Source organism: Calypte anna, chromosome 1, assembly GCF_003957555.1.
Source record: "Calypte anna isolate BGI_N300 chromosome 1, bCalAnn1_v1.p, whole genome shotgun sequence".
Lineage (NCBI taxonomy): Eukaryota > Metazoa > Chordata > Aves > Apodiformes > Trochilidae > Calypte > Calypte anna.
In genome coordinates this window covers 58,471,616-58,495,887 of record NC_044244.1, presented here as the reverse complement: position 1 = coordinate 58,495,887, position 24,272 = coordinate 58,471,616, and the positions used below count along the sequence as shown (strand labels likewise).

At 41.8% G+C, this 24,272-nt stretch overlaps 1 protein-coding gene across 1 annotated transcript; it reads left to right on the top strand.

Moving 5' to 3' along the window:
• Positions 1–3,665: 3,665 nt before the first annotated feature.
• MKRN1 (makorin ring finger protein 1) lies at positions 3,666–23,194 on the top strand. The gene is made up of 8 exons (XM_030469511.1): positions 3,666–3,997; positions 11,817–11,945; positions 15,337–15,941; positions 18,797–19,023; positions 19,516–19,730; positions 20,435–20,545; positions 20,996–21,134; positions 21,588–23,194. The coding sequence occupies exons 1-8, from the start codon at positions 3,825–3,827 to the stop codon at positions 21,804–21,806; spliced, it is 1,818 nt and encodes a 605-aa protein (XP_030325371.1). The 5' UTR covers positions 3,666–3,824; the 3' UTR covers positions 21,807–23,194.
• Positions 23,195–24,272: the final 1,078 nt, after the last annotated feature.

The following is a 24,272-nucleotide window of genomic DNA, read 5'->3' as shown; positions in this document are numbered from 1 at the left end:
CAAGATCACAGTAAGAGGGAAGACAGAAAGCCCCAGAGAAGTGCTGCAGACAGCTGCTGCAAACTGTGGGGGCTGTGTGTCACTCTCTCCTCTGCTTGCTGCTGCACTATTTAACTTTCCAGCCCTGTCTGCCTGCAGTGACCCAGACAACTTGCTGCTGGTGCTTCCCCCTCTGGGCCTCAGAAGTAGAGGTTAATATTAAACAGGTTGCTGGGTAAAATGGGAGCGGCTGGGAAAAAGTCATCACCATGGCAAATTCCTACTACCTGCTGGGAGCTGGGCCCTCCAGCCAACCTTGCATTTTCATCTGACTGTGATTCCTGCCATGAGTGAAAGAGTGAGTTAGTGAGTTAGTTACCATCTCTGAAAAATATTCTCTCTTGAGGGAATCACTACTGAAGGCATGAGGGAAATGAGAAGTTCCACATTAGTTTAGTCACACAGGTATGTCTGCCATGAGACAGTATTTCCCTAAGTACCTAATATCTAAGGGTCTGTAGCAGTTCTGTGAGCTGAATGAGCTTCTCGGTGTCTCTCTGGTTGTGAAGCTTGTTCTAGGCCACCAGTATCCAGAAGATGTACTAGAGACAAGTACTACAGACATGCAGAATCATATGGAACACAGTTATTTAACCATTTATTTACCTTTGTGTGGACTGTGGTGTCTGAACCTGGCTGCCTTGCCAGGGCAGCTATGTAGGGCAACAATCTAACAAAAACAAAGGCTTGTTGAAGTCACTTTTTAGTGATTTAATCTGCCCACAAAGGCTTACATCTTTGTACTGATGGCACTGTCAGCTGATTTTCATGATCATCCCAATGACTCCAAAACAACCTTTCAGATTATCTCTATGATTTGATGATAAAGTATTTGATTAATATTTTTTTTTCCAAACAAAAAGAGTTTTTTTCTCCATCTGTTTCTAACAGAATGTAAGACAGAATGAAGGTATAAAAATGTGGTGTGGCTTTTGAACTTAGGTTTCAGTGTTGCACTTTTATGAAAAAATGCTCTTTGATGGAATCAGAGGCAGAAAGCATCTTTGTTATAAGAGAGCTGGAGGTGTTGATGGACTGTGTCCAGTTCTGGGCCCCTCAGTTCAGGAAAGAGATTGAGGTCCTGAAGTGGGTCCAAAGAAGGGCAACTAGGCTGGTGAAGGGGCTCCAGCACAAGTCCTGTGAGGAGAGGCTGAGGGAGCTGGGGCTGTTCAGCCTGGAGAAGAGGAGGCTCAGGGGAGACCTCATCACTCTCTACAACTCCCTGAAAGGAGGGTGTAGCCAGGTGGGGGTTGGTCTCTTTTCCCAGGCAACTCTCAGCAAGTCAAGAGGGCACGGTCTCAAGTTGTGCCGGGGGAGGTTTAGGTTGGATATTAGAAAGAATTTCTTTACCGAGAGGGTGATCAGACATTGGAATGGGCTGCCCAGGGAAGTAGTGGATTCTCCATCCCTGGAGATATTTAAAAAGAGACTGGATGTGGCACTCAGTGCCATGGTCTGGTAACCGCAGCAGTAGTGGATCAAGTGTTGGACTTGATGATCTCAGAGGTCCCTTCCAACCCAGCCAATTCTGTGATTCTATGACATCTGGCTGAGTATGAGCCAGTGGTGTGCCCAGGTGGCCAGTAAGGCCAATGCCATCCTGGCTTGTATCAGATACATTGTGGCCAGCAGGAGCAGGGAAGTTGTTGTCCCCCTGCACTCTGCACTGGTGAGGCTGCAACTCGAGTACTGTGCTCAGTTTTGGGTCCCTACTACAAGGACACTGGAGTTCTGGAGCATGTAGAAAGCCGGGAAAGCAGGGCAATGCAGCTGATGGAGGGTCAGGAGAACAAGTCTGCTGAGGAGTGGCTGAGGGAAGCGGGGCTGCTTAGACTGGTGGAGGCTGAAGGAAACCTCATCTCTCTCCACAGTTACCTGAACGGAGGCTGTAGTGAGGTGGAGGCTGGTCTCTTCTCCATAGTAACAAGCACCAGGACAAGAGGAAATGGACTCTTTGATATGCAACAACTCAAGCTGCACCAGAAGTTTAGATTGGATATTAGAGGAAACTTCTTCACTGAAAGGGTAACTTAGCACTGGAATAGCTGCCCAGGGAAGTGGTTGAATCACCATCCCTGGAGGTGTTTAAAAGACGTGTAGGTGTGGTGCTTAGGGACACAGCTTAGCACTGGACACAGTAGAGTGAGTTTACGTTTGGACTCAATGCTCTTAGAGGTCTTTTCTAACCAGAATGATTCTGTGATTTAGTGAAGATAAAACTCTCTTTTGAAAGTCCTTCTGATTCTTGCGGCTCAGTTTTCCACTGAACATCACGGCATGATCCTAACAGTGATTCGTGGAACTGAATTTATGAGCCATCTGGCACTGCTCAATGTGCTGCTCTGAGAGTGGCAGCTTCTGCTGCTGACTATCAAAGCTGCGTTGAGAACCTGGATCCAGGTCTTCATCTAACATCAGCTCTTTTTCTTGGTTGAAGGTTCTTGGTTTCTTATCCAACTGACCATGTTCATTCCCAAGACCTACATATTGCTGTCCCTCCTATCTTATGAAGCTGAACTTTTGGCGATCCTTTTTTCTGATGCACACCTTTACCTTGGTTTGCAGTCTGTTAAAATCTCTGTGTACTTCACCTTCTTTTACTTTAGAGTTCTGTTTGCTCAGGTCGTGGCTCTGCATACTCCAGGAGATACCAACAAGTGCATCGACACTACCTTATTCCTCAAGTCATTCAAGGGCATGGAAGTCATGGTTTCAAGGCAACCTGAAAACAGCTTTACCTCTTCTGACCTCTCTAGTGCTCTTCCTGAAGGCCTGACACCTTAGGATGATGTCCTACTGTCTACATTTAGGACAAAGGGTTAATTCCAGTAGTTTCTCTTAAGTGACTTAAGGCTTAGGTATGTTTTATTTTTAAAATGCATTTCCAAATAGGTTTGCAAAATGATAGAATCATAGAATCATAGAATTGGCTGGGTTGGAAGGGACCTCAGAGATCATCAAGTCCAACCCTTGATCCACTACCGCTGTAGTTACCAGACCATGGCACTGAGTGCCACATCCAGTCTCTTTTTAAATATCTCCAGGGATGAAGAATCCACTACTTCCCTGGGCAGCCCATTCCAATGTCTGATCACCCTCTCTGTAAAGAAATTCTAACGTCCAACCTAAACCTCCCCTGGCACAACTTGAGACCGTGTCTTCTTGTCTTGTTGAAAGTCGTCTGGCAAAAGAGCCCAACCCCCACCTAGACCAGTAAAAGACCAGTAACTTCGCATTTACTGACTTCTCCCTTCACTTTGCCCCTGCATGTCTGCTTCCCACTGCCTTTTTGGGCCACGGTTGGTATTTGGGTCACAACTCTTGCCGGTAGGAAGGCAAGGACACTATGAAGGTCAGGCAAACATCAGATTCCCCACCCGGATTTACCATGGCAGGACATGACGTTTCTCACCCCAGTTTTCGGACCGGGCTTTTGAGGCACCACTGCCTCCTCTTTTTTCTCCCCTGGCCCCAGGGACGCACCCGAGGCCGCCATTCCCCACCCGCCTCCATTACACGCCCCAAGCGGACAACGGCAGCGCCGCGCGGCGGTAACGCCCGGAAGCCACCGCCCCCTTCCCTCCCCCCTCCGTCCGCACGTTCCCGCCCGGGCCTTCCCCTCCGCCAATCGGAGCCGCCGTTCGGCGGTGGGAGGGGAGGGGGCGGATCCACAGCGCGGCTCAGCGGCCCCGCTGCCCATCGCCGCCCGAGTGCGCCCCGTCCCGCCGGCCGGAAGGATGTGCTCCCGGAAGTTCCGGCGCTGCCGCTGTGTGGGATAAACAGTCATGGCGGAGGCGGTGGCTCTAGGAACAACGGCGGACGCCGCGGCAGCCGTGGCGCTGGGAACATCCCCCGTGGCGGCCGCGGGAGCCGCGGCTGCGGCCTTCGACTTCGTAGACGTGCCGCCGCCCGTCGTGGGGCCGGGAGGAGGCGGATGGACCAAGCAAGTCACTTGCAGGTACGCGCTGTCCGCCGCGAGGCGGATGGGGGGCGGCGGTGGTGGTGGTGAAGGGCGGACACGGTCGCCCTTCTCCCTACCGCCTCTCACCGCGATCGCCGTTTCCCCTGTCCCCCCCTCCGCAGCCGGCCTCCCCCTAACCCCGCAGTCGGCCTCCCACCTGCCCCCCCCCTCCCCCCGCAGCCGGCATTAGCGCCCCCCCCCCCTTGCCTCCTCCCTCCCCGCTCCACCCCCGGGGCCGTTTCCCTCAGAGCCGCTCCCCTCCCCCCCCGGTCACGTACGCGCAGCGCGCGGCCGCAGCGCCCCCCGCCCCGCCCCGCGCCCTGAGGGAGGCCTGCGGCAAACTGCGCAGCTGGACGGACCGGGCCGCGCCGCGCCCTACAGCGGCCCCGGGCGGAAACCGGCGGTGGCGGCGGGGCTTGTGGGGGTTGTAGTGAAGCGGTGGCGGCGGCGGGGGGCCCGTTGCCGGAAGTACCTGCTGGCGTCGATCGCGCTCCGGGCCTAACCTGCTGGAGGAGCCGAACGCGCGGGCGGTGCGGGTTGCGGCTTTTTTTCCGCCTCTGCTTTATTTTTTTTTCCTTTTTTTTTTTTTTTTTTTTTTTTTTTTTTTTTTTTTTTTGAGGGGGGTGTGCCCTGCGGATTCGCTGCGCACATTGCATGTGGCTGCCCATCCCCTTGCCGCGGAGGTTGGAAGGGTTGCTGGCTCCCTGTGCGGTGCCGTGGGTCACTCTATTGTGTGGAAATCTGCCCGCAGTCATCGGTGTGGAGGAGATGGTAGGGTGGGAGTCCCCGAACTGCCTTCCAGAAAATGCCAGAAAGCAGGAAGTGCGAAATGCCTTTGGTTCTTGTCCGGTGGAATAAAGATTTTCAAATGTAAACGAATTCGTGGTTGATATTGCAAGAATTATTTATTAAACGGGGGTATGGGAATAAGTCCTGATAGGGTGCAAAATTTAAATATTTCTGTTACTTTGTCAAGATTCTGGATGCTGCGTCACTCTCCGATTGCGTTTTCCTTTAAACTGTATTTCTGAGAAATCTTTTATATAGGATTATGCAAATCATACTGCATTTTGTAGACCTTGCTAGGTGGCCTATTTTTAAACTTATCCTGATGGCCTTTTTGCAGGCTGAAAGGAATATAAAATAATTTTTTGTGAATCCAGAAATATTATTAGTTTATTACTAAGAAAATGGTAATCCAAAATGAGCATCGAGGAGCATCTCCTGCAAGTCTTTCAAAATTTTATTATTTTTTTATTTAAATAAAATTGAAAATTGCATTTAATCTGAATATTTTCTGTGCAAAAATACATCATAAGTCCCTTGGAAGCCAGAAGGAACACCCCTTGGGCCGATAGTCTCAAGATCTATGGTCTCTTACTGTCTTTTCTTCATATTTTCCGATTTTTGCCGATTGCAGGTACAAATTGCAGTATTAAGAACCCTCACTTGATTTCTGCAGGCAGCTTGCTTGCTGTGTCTCTCTTGTGCTGTTAAGTATGCCGTGGCATTCCTGGTAACTGTTGGTCACTGTTTATTTTAGTTAATTCATTGTTAATCTGACCGTTTGAGAAACACTGTTTCTCAGCCCTAAGTACTTCTTCACACAAAGAATTTTTGCCGTGTTAATATTTGATTTGTGGCACTTAAAGGTTAGGCCAGCGATGAGGAAATGTCCCGGAATTATGCTTAGCTCAGCTTTTGAATGAGTTGCAAGGATACAAGTTAGTGCTCTCTCTGTAGAGATTGCCTCATTTATGAAGGTTGAAAGGCTCAATTAGGTGAAATGGATTGGTGAGAGAGATATATACATATGTTTTTTTCTCAGATATCAGACAAGATCAGTAAATGTATTGAGGGCGGTGACTGCCAGAGTACAGAAGCAGTCAAGTTCATCAATATCATGCAGTGCAGTGAGTATTAAATGTATCATGCAGTTAGTCTAATGAATATATTTATTTACAAACACTTGTGACTACTGGGGAGTTAAAGCTGCTCTTTTCTAATGGTTAATGTGCTTTAATGTGAGCTTAAACAAAAATCAGGTCTCAGTTTTGAACCCAGTGAACCTCCCCATTCTTTGTTCTTCCTGGCTAATCCCCCCCAGTTACCCACTACTTGCTTATTTCCCTGTTTACTTTTAGTGGGGCATTCAAGTTAGATATAGTAGCTTTTCTCGGTTTTTAAAGTGAAACAATTCTGACTTGAGCTTCAGGGAATGTGTGATACAAATTTTGCTTTTTAAGTTTGGTTTCAATAGGGTGTATTCAAGAAAATATACTTTTTGCTGTTAAGTCTTGTTTTACCTTTTTAAAAGAGCTACAGAATTTTACTGTGAGATGAAGTGGTTGAATATTGAAGTGCAAATTCTTAGTATAGTAGATAAAACAGTTTCCATTTTCACTAGCACTTATTCTATTTATAGATTTTAGTGACTTGAACCATTGTGTGTGACAGTAAATGCTTCCTAAAAAAACTCCTGTGAGGTTGTGATCTCTTCAGTATAAGTACTTTGCACTTTGTAGTTGGTGAAAAAATATTCTTATTTTATCAAAACTGTAAGGTTTAGAATTTGTGAAGTTCTAGCTGCTCCTTTGAATACCTGATGAGATAAATTGGTCGTCTAAGGAGTTTTATCATGTTAGTTTGATATCTGTAGGATGGATGATTGATATCCTGAAGTAAGAGATACAGTGACTAAAATGAAAGCCTGATTTCTCATAGACATGTACTTTTGTTATCTTTCTTTTCTTACAGTTTAAGTTTAGAAGCTGCTGGGTAAAATGTAGGAATTCATCATGTTCCTCAAGAGATGATTAAAAGTAATTTTCTAGCATTACTTCTCTAGTTCAGCAGTTTTCAAGGCTTTTGTGGTGTGTGGTAATTTATAATCTTTTAATCTGGAATAAACTGCAGAGAAGTAAAACTATAATTCATAAGTAGTTTTTATTTAATTTTCAGATCTTTTTGTTGCTGATATCTTTGAAATAAGGAGTGGTGGTCATTACCAAGCTTCTCTGTCCTCCCAGTTTTGGGTGGTTATGTGATTATTGAACAGCGGTATAGGCAACGTTTTTTCCAAAGACTTGACACTACTTCCTCCAGATTATTTGTATTTTCCAGATGTCATTCAGTAATAATTAAGGTCATCAAATCATTTTAAATAGATTACATTTCACTTCACTTATTTTTTTATTAATAGCTCAATATAAATAAAACTCTTAGGCACCTATTTTGTGTATTTTGAGATTGTGTATTTTGAGGGCTGTCTGTTTATATCTTTGCTATTATTTCTGAAAACCCACATCAGATATTATCTCCCTTCTGGTGTGAAGACTAAGAAGCAGTAAAATATCTTCCCTTATTCAGTGCTGCACTAGTTGTAGGATGTGGAATATAAACCTCTTAACAGCCCACTTGTATTGCCCTTTTATAGCTTCTCACTGAAGGAGGTTATTGGGAAGAAGGCACAAGGAAATAAATGCTCTTAACACCTGCCTTTTTTCTTCCTTATCATTTTTCTTAAGGTTACTAACACAGAATTTCACTAGCCACTCGTGTGGCTGAACATTAACATGCTGTGGTAGAACAGTGTGCCTGGCCTCTTCCCTGCTGCCATCTGCCTTGGAAGTTCTCTTATCTCTGTATGGCACCTGAAGAAGCTAATGAATGCAGCTGACTGTAACCCTGAAGTTCCCTCTCTGCCAGTAATGGCAGTGTCTCCATTTTTTAAGGAGGTCTGTTGCCAAGTGTAACAGACCTGACATCCTTATTCAGCAAAACTGGTAGCTTAAGAAACAAAATGGGGTTTCCTGAAAGCAGGATTAAGTTGACCTGAAATAAAGAATAAACCACACCTGAGTAAGCAAACCCATTGCAAGCTTCAAAAGCTATGGAAAGAAGTATTGCGTATTGATTTCACTAAAAGTAATACAAGAGTAAAGACTTGTATAGAAAGAAGCTGGGGTATGTTCAGGATTTAAGACCGCAGTTACTTAACTGCATTGTTTGCTTGATAAAGGCATTGCAAATTCTTTTTCTCCAATTTACAGTAATAGAAGTAATATTATTCTATCAGGTATAAAACATTTTTTTTAGTACATTATTATACTCTAAAGCATCATGAAAATCAGGATCGTTGAAACCTGGATAAAACTGAAATCTAAGTATTCTGGTAAACTAACTGTAGCTCTTGTAACATCTGACTTCTACAGTGGCTGGAGTTCCAACTCACCAGATCTTGTCTACAACTTCAGGCTTATGGAGGTGAAAAGCCTGATTTTTGTGACCTTTTTTAAGTACCTCATGAAAATGAGGGTCTGCTGTTTTGATCAAGGCATCTGTAACTAGACATGAGTTGAAACATTTTTCCGTAATAAAATCCAAATGCAGGCAGTTAGTACTTGGTGGTGGTTGTTCTGTGTGTGTTGGTTTCACTCATGTTTTGTACGGTCATACAGTGAACCATGGGAGATAATCAGGTTTTGTCCCCTGATGCAGCCTCACCAAATCATGCTAGTATATCTGAATATGAAAAACAGAGCACTGCTGCCAGAATAAGTGCTTTTTGGATGACAGCATCATAAGCACTGGGAGAAAATCCAGTCATATGTCTGGATCTAGTTTTACTTCTTCAGATGAAATCATCTGTATTCTCTGTGTACTTGGCAGAATGCAAATTTCAGACATCCTTCAGTGTATCACTGAGTGAGACAGGTAACTCATGTATTTTTCAGTTTTAAAGATCCTTTTTCCCTGTAACCAGAAACAAGAGGCTGGTATTGCCGTTGTGTAAGCTTAAAGTTGAACTGAATTATGTGTGTGTGTAAAGGTGCTCTCCAACAGCAGTTTTATTACCTTTAGCCAAAAAATAATGCACTGTTTACTTTTCGACATGACCAAATTTTAGCCAAAGATCAAAATGTAAATTATTAAATTCTTTGTGCACTTAAAGTAAAAAAAAAAATACTACCTCTTGGCAGGGGAGAGGAGGAGAGGGAGGAAGTTGGTATAATCCTTAGAGAACTACATATTTCTCTCCTCCCACCCCAGTCTTCTTTTTTCAAATGAGTCTGTTTGCTGCGTAGGACTGCAGACCTTTAAAAATGACATGTGAATTAAATTGAGCTTGTGAGTGTTTTGGGTTTGTTTTTTGGTTTCTGTTTCCCTCCACCCATTTTTATAGGCTACCATCTTGACATAATAAATTGAGACATCTTTCAGAATTATACAGAACCTGTATTTGCAGAGAACTTTCTAATGTAAGCTGAGGAAGAAGCAAAGGGACTTGGAGCTCGGTTTCCTCAGTTTAACAAGCAGTGGAAGAGTCAAATTTTGAAGCTTATGTATTTAGGATAAGTTACATTGACAAGTACTTTCTGGCAGAAGTCTTTTTTTCAGGCTGGTGCTTTTCTCTTATCATTTATTTCAGCTGTAGTGGTGTCTCAACACTTCGTTGTCTTAAGTAGCAGTGTAGCTGAGCAGTGATCTGATCTAGATTAAAAATAACCATGGGGACAGCAAAAGGAATGTTAGGTTGCATTTGAAGCCGTTTTCTGTTATGAGTCATCAGGTGGGTATGAAATTGCATGCCCCGACACATGGGGGAAGCAGTGCTGTGTAGAAATAAGCAAAGGGTGGGGATAACAGTTGCTGAAGAGCAAACATTTAACAGCCCGATTTTATTTGTTTGGTTTGTTTTTTTACCCTGTTGGTGTAACTCCCATTTCTTACAAGAAAGCCAGAAATTCCAGTTGTGTTCTGATTCCGCAAGTTCATGAGCTGTTTTGTTTTTCACTTTGAGGTGGGTTGGTTTGTGAGTGGGCTGTAACTTTTTGTTGGGGTTTGTGTAGATGGTAGGGGGTTTTTTGCTCACAGTGGAGGGTGCTGGCTATGCAGCGAGGGGTTTTTTGATTTATTGTTGTAACACCCTGTTCCTGGTGTGTGGTAGCTGTTTATGAAGCCATCTGGCAAACCTGACTAGGGTACTAATCTCTCCTGGGAAAATATTCCACATAGCCTAATCTTGGTTTTACACCACTTATTTTTAGTAGGACCACATTTCTTATCTAGTTACTATGGGGCTACTGTGTACAGACAGACAGGTGATTGTTTGGAGCAGGCTGATGGAAAGTGTCAGCCAGTGGTTTATAAAACCACTTCAAATTTTATTTCTTCTTAGTAGCTTGAATACACCACTGGTGTTGCACATGGAGGTTTATCAGCCCTCTTAAAACTCACCTCAGGTTTTAATAGATTCCTAGTACTGGATTACAAATGTAGTTCTGTTTGTGTTGCTGAATTGTTCACTTTGATTTATTTGACTTCCTACAAGTATAGCCAACTAAGTACCTATGCAGAAATTCATGCAGTCTGGCAACTTTGCACTTTTTAAGTTTAGGAATATTGACTTCAATGTGATGTTTGAAGAAAGATCCTCCTAATCTTAGTTTGGGATGCTGAAAGATGATCCTTCTTGTCTCTTGTGCTGGCTGTACTGCTGTGTGGCTGCACAGTCAGCAAGCTGGAGATCCTTGTTTTTCTGACTGCAAAGCTGTGGTAAAACCAATTAAAAATGGTGGAAGTATGCAACAGAAAGATGGCAGACTGCCCCTTTCAGCAGCAAGATAGGCTTACAGGGGTATAAACTGCTTCTCAGTACTCTCTCAAGTGGTGTTTTTTATGAGAGCTAAACATTAACAAATGTTCTTATTTACCAGGTCCTGATATTTCCAATGAGTTCAGAGTTTGCAGCCTACTTAGGATCTTGGAGCCAATGCTTCTCTTTCTAAACTGAAGAGTTGGTAAACATGTTGGTGGATTCAGTTCTTATGTAGGTTTGGTTTTTTAGGAGGGGTAGGTTGTTTTTTGATGGGGTTTTTTTGTGGGTTTTTTGGTATTTGTTTTATACATCTATGGCGATTGGCAAACATGTACTTACACTTTTATTCTCAGTTGTGGTTTTGATGTAAACATATTGGTCTAAATAGTTGAAGTTTGTTGACTTTAAAGAATCTTGGCTCTTCTAGGTTAAAAGTTAAATTAAAAATTACTCTTCCATTTTCTTGAATAGCTGAAATTGAGGAAGCTTGGTTAAACTTGCATTACTTGACATGCTAAGATCTAGTAAGGTGTCCTCAAAACGCTGTGAAACTCCAACTCTTTCAAGACAGTATTGAGGCAGGGTGTTTCTACTGATTAATTGGCTCCTATGGTATAAACAAATGTGCATTCAATTATCCATCACAAACATGTTTTGTATTATTGGAGAGGAAAGTACTACTGGTTGAATTATTTACAAATTCAGAATAGATTTACGTCCGTGGATGCAGTGGTGGACTTCTTTAAATACCGCTAACCCTAGAGGTATTTAAAAAAGTGTAGTTGTGGTGCTTAGGGGGGACTTGGCAGGACTAGATTAACAGTTGGACATGATGATCTTTATTTTTGGTTAGCATATACCTTTCTACAATTCTAAGGTTTTTGTTTGTGTCAAAACACGAGGTGATAGTGAAAATTTATCCCCATTGACTTTGTGCAAGACTTTTTGTGTCATTTCCCAGGGCAAGTTTTGTTTCACAGGTTTTTTTCAGACTTTTATAGGCATAAGTTCCTAAATGTGCAGTGCAGTTCACTGGAATAGCTAAAGCTTCATCTTAGATGTTATTTAGATTTTTATACTGGAAAGCAGAGCCATGGGTTGATAGTGGTGGTCTTAATTCAGCATAATTTGATTTACAGCATAACTCCTCATCCACGTACTTGGCTTATGTCTTCAGATCTTCCCCTTAACTCCCAGTAATGTGCTGTCTTACAGATATTTCATGCATGGAGTCTGCAAGGAAGGAGACAACTGCCGCTACTCCCATGACCTCTCCACTAGTCAGTCTGCCATGGTGTGCAGGTACTACCAGCGAGGATGCTGTGCTTATGGAGATCTTTGCAGGTGAATAAATAACACTGACCATCCTGTTAGACAGTGATTTCGCTCTGTGACCACAAGTAGGGGACGGTAAATCTTAGTGGTTTCCTCTGTCATTGTTACTTCAGAAATTTATAAATGCACCTTTTTCACAAAGTGCTTCCTCTTGCTAAATACTATGGTATTTTCTTTGCTCTGCAAGTAAATAAACAAAGACAAGGTGACTTATAGGAAATATGTATATACACATACATATACATATATACACAAACGTATGAGTACTAGTTGTCAGGGTGTGGGCTTTATTACTAATAATGTGTTGATGAATTAGCTGAACTGTTGAGACTGCATTCAGACTAGCTGAACTGATGAAACTCAATTACATTTGGTGAGTGATTATAGAAGCCTGAACAGGTAAGAATTTTTTTTCCAGTTGTTAGTCTCTTCAGGAGTGGCTGCTCTCAACACTTGAACTGCCATTTTGGAAAAGTAGTTGGAGTGTAGTCATGTAGGTTTTACAATGCTGCTTCTACATTAGGGAGGCATTTGTAAGACTTAAGCTATAACTCAACCCTAATACTGAAATCATTAAAAAGAATAAAAACTACATGTGTAGACAGGAAATGAATGCTTTCCTAATGTAGCAAAGCTTTACAGAGACTCAGTGTTTGCATCGTCTTAACTTCACTCTATTAAAATATAGCAGGAGTTACAACTTTGTCATGTTGCAGCTCTACTGCATGATTAAAAAGTTGCATCATGACTTCATATGGTAGTTTCTAGTTAGCTTTAATCTTTAATTATAGTTTACTGTGGATAAGGGAAATAAAAATTAGCCATATAGATCACCTGCCATATAGATCAGTGGTGTCCAAAGTTTTGATCACACACTCCATGAAAAATTTCCAAGTACCTCACAATATATACGTATTTGTAGATGATATCTGGTACTGTACTGATGCATACATTATAAAATATACACAAAATCCAGATTTCAAAAAAAAGTGTAGTAAAGATGAAAAAAACTTAATTTTTTTATTAACAGTTCAGAAACTTCTCTCACTGAAAGCTTTATTAGTTATATATTTTAATTTATTTCCGAGTTTTAACTGTACAAGATAAGAGGGTTTGTTTTTTTTTTATAGTTGACACACTTGCATTGTTTTTTGGCAGCAAAATTGCGTAATGGTGAAAATGTTCTGGAACAGCTGTTTTCAGAATGTTGTCTCCATACAAGTCTCTTTCAAAACTTCATGTATTTCATTATTGAAACAGAATCTAGCACATATCATAAGCTGGGGTATGTTAGAAACATCTGTACTTTCATCCAGCTGTACAACAAACTTCCCACACTGCGAAATTTTTTCTAATAATTGTTTCTTCACATCTTTCACTGTATTTTTGATGCCATTCCCAACAGTATTGCTGACAAAGGAATGTCTTGTTCTGTCACCGTATTGTTTCCCATGCATTATTTCAGACATTTTTACCACAGCAGGAGGAACAAATGGTCCAGTTGTATGGCTTTTTCTCTTTAACTATTGCAGTGTTTATTCTGAAGTTCTGTAAAACACTGGATGGAGTATCAGATGACTGATATCTGAAAAAAATTGTAGAGGTCTGTCTTTGTGTTCTGGATGTTTAGATTTTAAATGTCTTGCTAATTGTGACGGGTTTATACTACCATTAGCTGATATTTCAAGGCAATAAATAATAACCACTGAGAGCAAGGTTTATCATTAATAATAGTGGCTGTAAATCTGTATTTCAAATAGTCTTGTTGGTAGTCTCAGTTTACATCCTGTCCCCAAGTTCTTGTCAGATCTCATTAGGTTGGTATTGTCTTTACCTGGTAATGAAAAGCTCCTCGTAGGACAAGTGTTAGATCTGACATTTTTTTTTTTTGCTTCTGCTCACTTTATCAGTGTTGTCTTCAGTCCTCTGTTCATTTGCAGTAATCTTTTCAAACCACTTCTTAGTTTTGGTCAGTTAGTTTAGGTAAAACAAGGTAATATCAATCTGTTTAATTGGGCACAAGAAACCCATAATGTGTTTCATTGTGCTGCAAGTGAGGGAACAAATGAGGGTGCCACTGTCAACCATGTGTGGTGAAACACCTGCTCCTCCTTCAGGACACCTCATGCATACTAAATGTGGGACCCTTTGACATATGGACTGAGTGAGGACACTGCTGTAAATCTGTATGTTAAATGTTAGTAAGAGGTAAAGTTCTTTTTAGAGGAAAAAAAAAAAAAAGACAAGCTCTAGTAGTTTCTCTCTGCACTCCAGTGGGTTGTCTTGTTCATCTCATTGGGTGGATGTGTGTGGCTTTGGAAACCTTTGCTTTTGAGGTCTGAAGGTCTGAACATCTCTTTAATATACAAGAACCATGACACTTAGTTGTTTTCAATCTGGTACAAGGTAAATAAATCACTGTTGCTTAAGTTTTGCATGATCTCCAAGAATTCCCTTTATTTCTCCTTGAAATTAGTAAGCAAACAGATCTAAGACTTCAAAGGTACACTTGTAAATTGTTTTGTAGTCTGCTAGTTGCTGAAAAACGTATTTTGGAGAGAAATGTTGCTTTCATGTGTCTGGGTGGCAGCATCTTTTTCCACAGTGATTTGAAAGAGGGATTAGAAATAACTAATAACATCTGAAAGAGGCAAGATGCTCAAATAGAGAAAAAGAATAATTTATTTTGTTGTGGATCTCTGGAGCTGTGCTGAAGGCAGAACCAGCTTAGGCAAGGTTGCCCACAACATTGTCCAGTCAAGTTTGATTCTCTACAAGGATGAAGATTGTGCAGCCTCCCTGTGCACCCATTCCAGTGTTTGACTATTTTTACAGTAATTTTTTTTTCTTGGTATCTAATTGTAACTTCCCGTTTTGAACTTATGTCTACTGACTGCCATGCTATTGCTGAGCCTCTGAGAAGAGTCTGGCCATATCTTTCCTGTGGCTTCCCACAAGATAGCAGTATCTGCACCCAGTTTTCTCAAAGTTGAATGAAGTAATTTATCTGATTCAGTAAGAGTGCATGTACACAAAGATCTGTGACCAGATTTGAGCATAGCTGAAGTTCATTCTATATAAGTTAGGTTACAAAGGTGCATCCTGCTCCATTTCCTCCAAAATCATGGAGTACCTTCTGTTTCCTTAAGCAGTGCTGACAGATGACACAAGTGGAAGCACGGATCTTTAAAGGGTGGTCAGTAGCTTTCTCTTCCAGGCCGTTTTTAGATACCCCTGAGTAGTGTGTATCTTAATCAGGTTGTTGTGGATTTTTTTTTGTTTCATTTTTGTTCGGTTTTGTTTTGGTTTTTAATGGTATTTTTAAATTATTTTCTGTATTCTGGGCTGCTTTATTGGGGGTATTTGTGAAGCGTTGACATGATGTGTTGTAACTTTTTAGATATGAACATACCAAGCCACTGATACAGGAAGAAGTGACTGATGTGGATCCAGATGCAAAGATTTATGCCTCGATGTCCTCAGACTTCGCATCACTCCCTGAAACAGTTGAAGACATCATTGCTGAGATAGAAGATGAAAATATAGATCTAGCAGCTGAAAATATAGATCTGGCAGCTGAAAATATAGATCTGGCACCTGAAAGTATTGGTCTGGCAGCCGAATGTATTGGTCTGCCACCTGAAAGTATGGGTCTGCCACCTGAAAGTATGGGTCTGCCACCTGAAAGTATGGGTCTGCCACCTGAAAGCATGGGTCTGGCAGCTGAAAGCATGGGTCTGGCAGCTGAAAGCATGGGTCTGCCACCTGAAAGCATGGGTCTGCCACCTGAAAGCATGGGTCTGCCACCTGAAAGCATGGGTCTGCCACCTGAAAGCATGGGTCTGGCAGCTGAAAGCATGGGTCTGTCACCTGAGAGCATGGGTCTGGCAGCTGAAGATATTGGTCTGGCAGCTGAAAATATTGATCTAGCAGCTGCAGGAGTAGGTGCTGAAGACTGGGTGAATGCTGTGGAGTTTGTCCCTGGGCAGCCGTACTGTGGACGTGGTAAGCTGATCATAGGATAATAGAGAATTTCCGTCATGGCTCAATAATTTATGTGTAGTGAATTTATTTTAATACTTTAGTTTTCTGCAATACAACTATTTGTATTTATTAATCACTTCAAGTGACTTTTCCTTAATTTAAACTTTAATTTTCTGATGTGAATAGTCAGACTATTCTATGTCAATTACTGCTATTGTCCAGATGTTAAATAACATTCTCTTCCCAGACTCTTTTTCCAAATTCTGTTTTGTATCCTGCTGGTGCTACAGGGTGAATGTTTTTCTTGCTACAGAGTGTCTTAGGCTAAAGCAGATGGTGTTTGAATGAAACGTAATGAACTACTTTTTTTCAGTTGTATAAATTTAATCCCGTTGGCTGAAATGGGTGAAGGGAGAGTGAGAAGATAAGGATTGGGTCCACCTACTGGAGAGTAGTGGTTCTGAAAACAGAGAGAATTGTTGGGAGTATAGCTTATTCTATGTGGTATGTTGGATTCAGAACTACTGAAGCAGTCTTGTGTCTCTAATTATGCCTTCCAAGAGGAAGCAAAACTGTAGCAGATGCAGTGCAGTAGGTAAAGAAGCTATGTAAGCAAGGCTTTAGGTTATGGGAGCTGAAATACTCAGAAGTGGAAATACTAATCTCTTCAGGGCTAAGACTTCAAATCCATTTTTCCCAATCTCACATATTAAGTTTGCTGTTTTTTGATTTTGTTTTATTTTTAATGAATAAAAAACTTTAGTGAATAAAGTTTTGACAAAATATATCCTTCAGAGGGGTGCAGGTGACTCTTCAAAATTCTTCTCTTAAGCTGCAAATGTGCCTCATCATTCAAAGTATGCATTTTCCAGGAATGTAGGATTGCCTTGCTCAATAATAATCTTGCCAGCCCAATTAAAAGAAGTTTTGTATCACTCAGTTCCTTTGAAACTACATTTTTCTGCATTTTGTCTGCATTTGTCTACTAGGCTTCTGCCTATCTGTGCTAAGATCTACTGAGCTTGTCTTCCTCAGTAAGGGTCAAGCAAGATGTCAGAAGTCAAGTGTAACAGCTAGGTAAAAATCTGTGGCATCGTTAAACAAAAAACTGACCAAAAAATGACTGTCTGTCGAGAGAATAGAAACTGACTGGTAGTTGTAATTTTTGTTGCTTTTTTGGGAGTATAGATCATGGATTTCAATTAATTAAAAGTTTTCAAATTACTTTCAAAAGAGTAGGTAGAGTCTAGTGTATGGTTACTGTTACTTTTCTTGGTACTAGTTCATTAGAACTTACAAGGAAGAAGTAATGAATTTTTGGGGGGGGTTCGGGGTTGGAAAAATAAAAAAATGAGGAGGTTGACAGTTAGCTTGTTACTCTGTCACTCATTTGCTTTTGAAAAGCATGTTTCTAGCTAAGAGAGTGTGCAAGTGACCTCTAAAGTCAGAGGTGGTTCAAGAAGCAGACTCCCAACTTATTGAGAGCTAGTATTTTCTTCAGGATTTGCTTATCTCCCACAACAGTGAGCTCGCAGGGACCTGCTCTTTCTCTTACCCTTTCTGTCAAAAAGCTAACAGCACACAGTAAACCATACATAATGTTTAGTGTGTCCCTTTGTTCCACAGGGATGAAAACTGTGGGTGTGCAACCTCCTTTTTTTGTTTGTTTGTTCTGAGGAGAGTCTGTCCTTTACTTTTAGAGATCCAGGTGTGCCTTTCATAGTTCTTGCTTATTTCTCCACATCTGCTGCCTCCAAAGCTTATAAAAGCTGCGCTTTCATAAGGCATAGATGGCTTTTTTACTCTTGTAACAGCTTCTGTTTATGTAAATGAAGTCCAGTTTTTACTCTTCATTTGTTCTGGGTATAATAATGCTTTGTTCTACTCCATTTATTATATCTTCAGTTCCAAACTGATGACTTTTGTCTTGTCATGTAGTTAATTATCCTGCTTATGGAGTGATCTTGGAAGGCTGTTTGGCTTCTCAGAGCACACACAAGCCTATGTTCATGAGGTACAGGGACAAGTGTTAAGCAGCAGCAGTCCGAATTGGGAAATTACACAGATTTCAGTTCCATTTATGGAACTTAGGGAAGGGAATTCACTCAGGATTTTGCAAAACTGATGTCTAATTTAGAATGCAATGAAAATGCCCTGAATTTCAGTTTCCTAAGGCTAAATGTATATGTATGACGGACCAGATAGCTGTTTAGGGTAGGCTTTTTGGCTAATATCTAGAATAAGGTTAGTTTGAGAAGTGTGGACGCAGCTTTTTTATAATTCATAGAGATGCACAGGAGTCTAGAAGTGAAACTATTGTTCAGGCTGAACAGGAACACAGTAATCAACCTGCACTGGAAGGAACACAGAAGGAGCTGCTGGTGTGGTGTTGCCATACTAGTGTTTTGTTATGCTGTATACATGTTATTGCTTCAGTTGTGTAATTTCTGGGGAAAAGCCTGTTAACTTAAAGTAATGTGAAGTTTATTCTAAGAGCACTGAGATTTGTAATCTTACTTAGTTGTTGCTGAACCAGAGTTTGTATAAATATGTACTTAAGGGCTAGGAAAATTTTTCTAGTCTCTAGCTTAGTCTGTAAATGGATCTGAATCTGACCTCTTAAACCTTCATCACTTCAGTTTTGCTCAGTTGAAGGATGAAGAAATTGGTCATGCTTTCTTGAGTGGGAAAGTAACTTTTCAAAGTGAAGGTGTGTGAAACCTGGACTGAAATGAACCTTGGTTGTTTTTATTATTCTCTCTGGATAACTTTAGCAGGGTTACCCAGAGTTTGCTTTGCATTAAAACATAATGTATTTGTACTCCCAGTGCTTTAAATCTGAATGTATTGCATACTGTCCTTAATTTTGTTCCCAGCTGCCCCTTCCTGTGCTGAAGCATCCTTGGAAGAAATGGTGATTGAGGAAGAATATGAAAAGCAGGAAATAGATGTGGAGATAAAGAAGGAGCTGTGCCCCTACGCTGCAGTAGGAGAATGTCGTTACGGGGAAAACTGCGTGTATATCCATGGGGATGTGTGCGATATGTGTGGGCTGCAGGTCTTGCATCCAATTGATGCTGCGCAGAGATCCGAGCACATAAAGGTAAGCAAATAACTGTCTGGTGGTAAAAAAGCTTTAAGTTATTGCCTCCTAGCTCCCCACAGTCACTTGTCACTAATTCCCTTTCATTTGAAGGCACATACAGGTCAGGCAGTTAATGAATTCCTGTTGTAAAATGGACTGTTTCCTCTCAGGGCTGTACCCAAAACTAGCTGGGCTTCCTTGTCTGTGCTGGGAGAGCAGTCTGCTTAAGGATCGTAAAGCTTTGTTCTTTGCCTAGTAAAACTGGATGGTCTTCTAGAATGCCTTTCTCGTGTTTTAAAAGCAGTCTCTGAAGATAGAAATTTAAACTCTGAATTCATTGCTTTCTGCTATCAGCAAATTATTTTTTCTTGAGGATAAAGATTTTTTCAGCTTAATCTTACTCCATTCATTAGGTAAAATAGCGGAGTAAAAGTGAGCTTAAGCACCTGCTTAGAGTTCACTAGGTGACCAGCTGTCTCTGTAGTCGTTTTCTTTGTCTCTCCTTTCCAGTCTTGCATTGAAGCTCACGAGAAGGACATGGAGCTTTCATTTGCCGTCCAGCGTAGTAAAGACATGGTGTGCGGGATATGCATGGAGGTGGTGTATGAGAAAGCTAATCCTAGTGAGCGCCGCTTTGGGATCCTCTCCAACTGCAGCCACACTTACTGCCTCAAGTGCATCCGCAAGTGGAGGAGTGCTAAACAATTTGAGAGCAAGATTATAAAGTGAGGCACTTCCCTGTTTCGATTGTGCTTTGGTACTGTGGAAGAACTTAGTAACTTGTGACAGCTTGCAGCAGACTTCCAGATGCAGACTGCACACAGGCTGCGTTTAATACATGCTATTCAGCTTGGAAGTGAAATAATTTTTAGGGATAGCATTTACACTCTGATTTGGTTAATACGGATAAGTTTGCAAAACTTAATGGCAGAAAATAATTTTCATTTATTTAGTACTGTTTTGTCCAATGGTTACTCTTCACATCTTGGACACCCATATATAATCTGAAAACAGATTAACCAGTTCAGAATGTATGCTTCTTAATTCATTACTACCCTAGTTCATTAATCAGTTGACAGAGCGTTTCTCCATTTAAAGTCTGTTCTAAAAAAACAAAGTTCCAATCAAATAAATACAGAAATCAAACCAAAATAAATTTACTTAATTCTCAAGAAAAAGGAGTCTGTGTGAAGTGTTTTTTCAAGCTTTTTTGAGACAAGCTGACCAGCTGCCATTTCCATTGAGTTCTTGAAGAAGAGAGTTTAGGTACCCTCCCGTGTAAGAGAGAATCTAGATTGAAAAGTCTCTACAGCAAATGTATGGGTATAATACATATTTAAAGATGGAAATGTGCCATGAATTGTTATATAGGGGGAGAGAGAGCACCCTGGAATGTGGAATTTTGCAGCACAGTCTCTTCATTCCCCAGGTCCTGCCCAGAATGTCGGATCACATCTAACTTTGTCATTCCAAGTGAGTACTGGGTGGAGGAGAAGGAAGAGAAGCAGAAACTCATTCAGAAATACAAGGAGGCAATGAGGTATGAGCACTGCAGCCTTTTGTCAGGTTGGGACAGCAGCAATAAAGGCACGCCTGGAGAAGAAGGGTGTTGGTCTAAAGCCCTCTCACACCTGCTTTCCCCCCCATGTGTGAAGTGCATCCTTGCCTGTCTTCCCACAGGAATAGTTTCGTGACTCTGGTTGCATGCATCTGTGTTTTCTGACCTCCATCTTTCCTTTCTATACACAAAACAGTGGTGGTACAGCTGTAAGGTAGTACGGTTTCGTGCACTGTGAGCCAGTAGCGTCCCCATGCATGTATCAACCTGCACACACTGTGTAGTACTTTATTTCTGCGTGTAGGTGCTATACTGGCAAAATACCTTCAGCTCCAAATGGTACCTGAGATCCTTTTGTACTACAGGTAAATGCAATTCTGAAGTCTGGTTGGGGTCTGCTATGAGTAAGGGTTGCAATATTTTCCTTTCCAGCAACAAGCCATGCAGGTATTTTGATGAAGGCCGTGGGAGCTGCCCATTTGGAGGGAACTGTTTTTACAAGCATGCGTATCCTGATGGCCGCCGAGAGGAGCCACAGAGATCCAAAGTGGGGACATCAAGTAGATTCCGGGTCAGTGCTGCTGTTTTTTGCCCTTCTTATACAGAGAGACCACAGGAGGTGATGTTTGTATTAAACCAGCTGTCTAAAGGACAGGGAAATGGTTGGGGTATTTCTTTGTTTTGGTCATGTTTGGTTTTTTTTAAAACTGCTGATTGACCTTTGTAATGGTGAATTTGAAGGACGTGGTAGTCTAAAACTTGAGAATGCTGGAGGCCAAGATGGAAAGAGTGAATTTATAAAGCTTTCCTAGTATGCCAGCATCTGAAACAGTAAAGTTGGGCAGCATTAACTCGAGGCGTCTTAAGAGTAAACTCTGCTGGAGGTCGGTATCTCCTTGAATGAGATGTGGTTTCTTGCCTGTCAGAAACTACTCCAGGGGCTGAATCTTGTCAGTCTTTTGAAAGACTTCCTGTCTTGAGCTGCTTGTTCAACTGGGAAAAAACACTTGTGTTCCACTCACAGGCCCAGCGGAGGAATCGGTTCTGGGAGTTCATTGAGGAGCAAGAGAACGGTGATCCGTTTGAGACCGATGAGGATGAGGATGAGGTGGTGGCCTTTGAGCTTGGTGAGATGTTGCTTATGCTGTTGGCAGCAGGACGTGACGATGAGCTAACGGATTCCGAGGATGAGTGGGACTTGTTTCATGATGAGCTGGAAGATTATTATGATTTGGATCTATAGCACCTGTCAGTGGAGTGTGGACTGTCGTCTTGGCTTCAGGCAGTAGCTATTACCTGTGGTGTTGTGGCAGTGCCTGTGTTTCTCCTAGGCAGGCCGATCAATTCCAGGTGCTGTTGTAATAACTTTTACCCAGGGTCTGTCTCTTCCCATCCCCTCCCATCCCAGGAGTGTTGTTTTTTCCTCTGTTTAAAAAAAAAATAACATGAAATAAATCTTTAAAATGTTAGTTTTTGTAAAAATGAATTTAACTGTCAAACAGTTAGCTTAGGTTTGTTGCTTCATCTGTGTACCCAACAGAGTTCACCCAGTTCCAGGGTTAAAGTGTTTACAGGACTTCCACACTCATTTTGAAGAGCCCAGATACAAAAATGAGCAGTGGCCATGCAGTGGGGATGTAAATTGGCTGATGGTCTTTCTGTCATTGTATCAATATTTCTGACTTCAGGCCAGATACAAATACTCAGTTTCTGGCATCAGCTCCGTTCCAGCCCCCTCATGTACACATTTTCATTTGTGATTTTGGTCTCTTGTTTACTTGCACATTACTATTACTACTGTGTAACCAGAACCAGGTGTGAACGTTCTGGGTTTTTACTGTGTTAGCATGAAAGGAAAATGTCTTTGTGAAAGGAGAACTCTCTATGTGTATATACAGATAAATGTGGAGTTGGACCTCAAGGATGGGGAGACTCTGTGTAAGTTAAAAATAACAAAACCATCTTTCATCCCCTCTTGGTGCATGAAGCCTAGCCTCCAATTGGACATGAAACTGGTTTAGTGGTCTCAGCTCAGTCTGTGGCAGTAATCTTCACTATCGCTTAACTTAATAGACAGCACCCCCTAATACAGCAGCTCTCTTTGATGTGTAGGATTAGGGTTGTCCAGGAGCAGAAATCCGGTTAGCCAAGGTGAGGTCGGAGGAACACCAGAGAGGCCCCTTTAGCTTTATTGCTCTGTAATTTTTAGAGTTTGATGTAACCACTTAAGCCATGAGCTTTCCTAGGAGATTGCTGTGCCTCCCGGCTGGTCTGAGGTACGTGTGCCTCTCAGCATCCGAGTTGAGCAGGTTGCCTGGTAAAGCTGTTCAGCTTATGTGAGTTACTGCTTACAAAGGCAGTCATGCAGTTTCTGGCCATAATTTGCATTGAGAAATTACTTTGCCACCAAAGCCCCCAGCACAGGAATTTTAACCTTGCATTACATTGTTGCTGTTTTTTATTGACTTGTGGATGCCCCGTGATCTGTTCTCCTGCTGCTCTTGTCCCCTAGACTGCCTCTCCTTTCACTTTTAAATGGAATGAGAAATTGTTCTGAGGTCTATAACGTATTGTTTTGCAGCTGCCTTTTGTAAGAAGCACTTTTCCCAATTAAAAAAGTCCAAAAAAAAAGAAACAAGAAGTCTGTCTGTTCTTTTAAGTTTGGAGCTTCTGTGTGCCCATGTGTTTCTGTAAGTATAAAGGCATTTGCGTCGCTTGTTCTTAATTCTTGCAGAATTGTGTCACTAATACGGAATTTTATCTTGGTTATAACCTTTCCAGCAAAGAGCCTGTAACGTAAGGAACAAATTCTGAACAGGCAGCTGAAGGAGTATATGGAGCCATTAGTGGGAACAGACATGGCTCGCTTCCTTATTAGTAAGTTCTGTGCTCTGGTATTCATTTTATTTGTCCCAAAGAGAGTCAGTTGCAGTACATGTTCTGTAGACTGTTGTAATGCTGTTTGGACAGCAATTGCAAGTGTTGCAGAGGCCATTTCCTGGCAGTCCACGTGCTGCTTTGAGCCTGTGTGTGTTCAGAAGGAAGCGTTCTTCTGCAGAAATGCATCAGGTTGGAAGTACAGCACTAGAAACATTCTGAGATGCTGAGGGATATGACTAACAAAAGTTCAGCTGAACAGTGTGAAACTGTCTTTAGTTTGCTTGTTGTTTTTTTTTCCAGAGGCAAGTGGCAGAGTGAGAAAAATATTTTAATGTAATTTGTGGAAATTACATTTAAAACTGAGCTGAGAAGGAATAGAAAAAATGGAAGGCTTACACTTTACATGGTGAACTTAAGTTGTTAACAGCCTGTGGGAAAGCTGCGTTCAAACGTAAGTTTAACAAAAATGTGTTCTGGTAACACAGAGGTAGTAAACTTATCAACCAGGGCATGTGCATCAGTTTTCCTTTAGTAAGGGGCCAGAAATGTTGTGCTTTACCTCGTGTGGGTATCCCTGTGGCACAGTGGTGGCTGCTGTGTCTGATCTACCTTCTGTATGTTGTTACAGGGGAAGCTGAGAATATACAGATGAGTGATTTGCTTTAGTGGAGGCTGTTCTGTTGAGCTGCAAGGGGACTGACATAGGTAGATCGTGACAGCTCTGTTGTTGATCTGTGCCTTGAACAGTGCTGTGGTTCTTGGTCTGTAAGTTAAAAGAACTGCATATGTTTGTCAGCAAGTGGAACTGCTGCCATTTCTAGCTTGAATA

Bases quoted from the DNA above. Each gene is read 5' to 3' on its own strand.
- MKRN1 (XM_030469511.1), top strand. From the start codon at position 3,825: ATGGCGGAGGCGGTGGCTCTAGGAACAACGGCGGACGCCGCGGCAGCC. The intron at 15,942-18,796 runs GTAAGCTGATCA...TTTTGTTCCCAG, and splicing joins GCAGCCGTACTGTGGACGTG to CTGCCCCTTCCTGTGCTGAA. The intron at 21,135-21,587 runs GTCAGTGCTGCT...TTCCACTCACAG, and splicing joins GGACATCAAGTAGATTCCGG to GCCCAGCGGAGGAATCGGTT.